Source organism: Etheostoma cragini, unplaced genomic scaffold (assembly GCF_013103735.1).
Source record: "Etheostoma cragini isolate CJK2018 unplaced genomic scaffold, CSU_Ecrag_1.0 ScbMSFa_1327, whole genome shotgun sequence".
Taxonomy (NCBI): Eukaryota; Metazoa; Chordata; class Actinopteri; order Perciformes; family Percidae; genus Etheostoma; species Etheostoma cragini.
Genome location: NW_023265371.1, coordinates 1 through 4,515, shown reverse-complemented (window position 1 = coordinate 4,515; position 4,515 = coordinate 1). Strand labels below are relative to the sequence as shown.

Genomic DNA, 4,515 nt, shown 5'->3' with positions numbered 1-4,515 from the left:
CCATGATTTCTAAGTGGGAGAACTTGCAAAATAGCAGCGTGTTCAAATACTTATTTTCCTCACTGAATATAGTATAATAATATTAAATCTGCTCTATATGTCTGTGTGTGTGTGTGTGTGTGTGTGTGTGTGTGTGTGTGTGTGTGTGTGTGTGTGTGTGTGTCTACAGGACTGAGTGCTGTCTCATCAGCTGCTGGACGTCAGTACTATTTTGTGTATGGCAGGAAGAACTTTACTGAAGCCCAGAGATACTGCAGAGAGAAACACACAGACCTGGTCTCTGTAGACCACATGGAGGTAATGAAGATCCTGAACACCACCGCAGATCTAGACCAGATGGTCTACTCCGAGAACAGCTACGTGAGTTCACCTTTCTCCTTCATGTCTAAGTCTTTCTGACAGGAGGGATGAAACCCTCCAGAGGAACTAAGAACTATATGGAGAGAAGGAAAAACTACAATATTCATCTTAGAAATGTAGTAGAAGTCTAAAGAGTTTGAGCAGACAGAGTTTCCCTGTTGAGCTGCAGTAGAAAAACAAAGACTGTAACTTTGGAAGATGTCCACAAACAGCTCAAGCCTCAAATTAACATAAACATTATAATATATATTGTTACTGAGGGGTTGTCGTCATTTATATTTGAACATCAATCCATTTTGGTCTAATTATCCAGTATCGGGTCTTGGGGGCAGCAGCTCCAGCAGGGGACCCCAAACTTCCCTTTCCCCAGCCACGTAAACCAGCTCCGACTGGGTGGTCCCGAGGCATCCCAGGCCAGGTTGGAGATATAATCCCTCCACCTAGTCCTGGGTCTTCCCAATGGCCTCCCCCCAGCTTGACGTCCCTCCACTTTGTCCTGGGTCTTCCCCGAGGCCTCCTCCTAGCTGGACGTCCCTCCACTTAGTCCTGTGTCTTCCCCGAGGCCTCCTCCCAGCTGGACATCCCTGGACCACCTCCCTAGGGAGGCCCACAGGAGGCATCCTTACCAGATCGAACCACCTCAACTGGCTCCTTTCAACGCAAAGGATCAGCGGCTCTACTCCGAGCTCCTCTCAGATGACTAAGCTTCTCACCCAATATCTAAAGGAGACCCATCCCCCCTCCTGAGAAAAACACATTTCGGCCACTTGTACCCTGGATCTCCTTCTTTTGGGTCATCACACAGCTTTCATGACCATAGGTGAGGGTAGGAACCAGACCTGACCGGTAGATCGAGAGCTTTGCCTCTTTTTGTCACAACGGTGCAATAAATTTAGTGTTATGCCCCGACGCTGAGAACCATGGCCTCAGATTTAGAGGTGCTGATCCTCATCTCAGCCGCGCCACACTCCAGACCAGAGCCTTCAGCCGCTCTGCTCCCCAGCTGTGGAACTCACTCCCACCTGACCTCCGCAGTATCGACTCTCTCCCCCTGTTCAAAACCAGACTCAAACCCACCTGTTCAAAACCAGACTCAAACCCACCTGTTCTAAACCAGACTCAAACCCACCTGTTCAAAACCAGACTCAAACCCACCTGTTCAAAACCAGACTCAAACCCACCTGTTCAAAACCAGACTCAAACCCACCTGTTCAAAACCAGACTCAAACCCACCTGTTCCAGCTTATTTGTAAATACACTGTTTCTGTCATTTTTTCATAACTGTTTACACTTTTCTGTTCCCTGTATCTGTCTTTTGTTGTCTGTAAAGCGACCTTGAGTGCTTAGAAAGGCGCTGTTAAATAAAATGTATTATTATTATTATTACTATTATTATAATTATTATTATTATCAGATGGATTTAGGAGTTCCTCAAAATGCTCCTTCCACCACTCTATTACCTCCTCAGTTGAGGTCAACAGCGTCCCTTCCCATCCACAGCTTGGATGTAAATGTAAATGTGCTGTATTTATAGAGCGCTTTTCCAGTCTTAACGACTGCTCAAAGCGCTTTTACATCTACAGGAAACATTCACCATCACACACATTCATACACTGTGGCTGGGGCTGTCGTACAAGGTGTCACCTGCTCCTCAGATAAACATTCACACACATCTACACACCTGCTCATCAGATAAACATTCACACATATTCACACTCCGATGCGCAGCACCGGGGGCAACTCTGGGTTCAGTGTCTTGCCCAAGGACACTTCGACAATGACTGCAGGGGCGGGGATCGAACCACCAACCTTCCGATTGGCAGGCAACCGCTCTACCACTGAGCCACAGCCGCCCCTGGATGGTTCCCCACTTCCCCCTCCTGGGGTGGCGAATGGTTTTCCAGAAGAACCTTGGTGCCGACCGAAAGGCCTTCTCCAGGTCTTCTCCAGGTCTTCTCCAGGTCTTCTCCATGTCTTTGCCAGGTCTTTTCCAGGTCTTTTCCAGGTCTTTTCCAGGTCTTCTCCGAACTTCTCCCACCCCCGCTGCTTTGCCTCCGTCACGGCAGAGGCTGCAGTCCTTCGGGCCCGTCAGTACCTTGCAACTGCCTCTGGAGTCCTCTGGGATAAACCAGGGTGTTCGTGGGTTACCGCCCCTTGAGGCACCTAAGAGCCTTAGACCACAGCTCCCCACCGAAGCTTCAGCAATGGAAACTTTGAACATTGTCCACTTCGGTTCAATGCCCCCAGCCTCCACAAGGCCCCTGGCCACCTCAGGAGCCCCCAACCCCCGCAGGGTCCCCCAGCCCCCACAGGGCTCCCCCAGCCCCCACAGGGCTCCCCAGCCTCCACAGGGCCTACCAGCCCCCACAGGGCCTACCAGCCCCCACAGGGCTCCCCAGCCTCCACAGGGCCTACCAGCCCCCACAGGGCTCCCCCAGCCCCCACAGGGCTCCCCAGCCTCCACAGGGCCTAACAGCCTCCACAGGGATGCACAAAAAGTCCTCCGGAGGTGTGAGTTGACGGTCTGTCGGACGGGGGCCTCCTCCAGAAGTTCCCAATTTACCGCACTACCCGTGTGGTTTATAAAGCAATCATTTCCTAAATACTGCTGGTTCTGTGGGGTTGGTGCTTCAAATTTGACGCCTGCAACATAGAAGCATCAAATGAGCCGAGTCAAAAATCGATTTTCCTGAGTTTGGGTTCAATTCTGTTTGAAGAGGTAGCGATAGAAGCAGGTCGACACCAGACCCTGAAACCTAGAAACAACTAATGCAGCAAAACAGCAGACATCTATGTTCAAGAGAAGCTAATTAAAATCAGAAACTATCGCTAATTCTTTATATCACAACCAGAGAGCTGAGAGGAGGTACTACACCCTCCAGAGGAACTAAGGACTTCATGGAGAGCAGGAAAAAGTATATTTATATTTATAGTATATATATCAGAGTCTAATTCTTTATATCTCCACCAGAGAGCCTGGATAGGACTGTCCCGGGACACCTGGAGGTGGTCCCTGTCAGACCCAGGTTTCTACAGACCCGGGGAGACGGACTTCAGACAATGGGAGTCAGGACAACCAGACGAAGGATACAGCGAAAAACCCTGCACAGCAATTAGTCAATCTACTGGACGTTGGTCCGACTACGGTTGTGACATCTCAGTGCATCCAGTCTGCTCAGAGGTCAGAGGTCAGAGTAGTAACTAGTGACGTTTCCCTTCTCTTTGTTTTCATTACTCCGGTCTCCGTGGTAACAGTCGCTCCGACCAACAGCAGCTTCCAGCCAGGTGGTGTCATTCAAAGAGCTTTCCAGCTGACGGAGATAATAAGACGGCAGAATGAGAGGGGACAGCTCGGGGGGGCATCAGCACCCCCACCAGAGGAAGACCTCTTATTATAGAGATTGGACTCGTGCATGTTCACGTGCACACATCTTACATATAAACACACGTGTGTTTAATAACCCAGAGGAAATATTATTATGCAGATATACGTACAAATACAACAATATAATCTGGTTTTATAGATTTAAGGACATTTGTTATTAAAGTGGAGAGACTGTTAGTTAGTTTATTGATGTGGTTCTTTCTATCTCAGTGGATTTATTGTAGATATTATAAAGACCTGAATCCCAGATGTGGATCGATGGAGGTTGGATGTTCTGAACCTCTACACTTCTCTCTGCTCCACTTTCAGGGTCAAATGTGACTTTTGTCATAGTCCACAGTGGCATGACATGGACTGGAGCCCAGAACTACTGCAGAGCCCACTACACAGACCTGGCCAGTGTGAGGGACATGGAAGAGAACCAGAAGTTGCAGGCGGTGCTAAGTAGAGGAGATGTACGCTGGATCGGCCTCTTCAGGGACCCCTGGAAGTGGTCTGATGGAAGTAACTCCTCATTCAGATCCTGGAAGACCGGGCAACCTGATAACAAGAACCCGAACCAGACCTGCGTGGCTGCAGACTTCAGCCAATCAGGAGCCTGGGAGGAATGGCCATGTGACGTGGAGAGAGCGTTCATTTGCTACGGTCCAGGTGAGTGGTACGGTCCAGGTGAGTGGTACGGTCCAGGTAGGTGGTACGGTCCAGGTGAGTGGTATATTATAAATGAGTAATATATACTGTGTATATGTGTGTGTATATATATATATATA

At 49.2% G+C, this 4,515-nt stretch overlaps 1 protein-coding gene across 1 annotated transcript; it reads left to right on the top strand.

The window, feature by feature from the left end:
* Positions 1-241: 241 nt before the first annotated feature.
* Positions 242-4,450, top strand: LOC117939865 (collectin-12-like; the record flags this gene model as incomplete). Its single annotated transcript, XM_034865288.1, has 4 exons — positions 242-383; positions 2,608-2,808; positions 3,332-3,548; positions 4,037-4,450. Coding segments are annotated over 4 exons (974 nt in total), but the record flags the coding sequence as incomplete, so codon positions are not given.
* Positions 4,451-4,515: the final 65 nt, after the last annotated feature.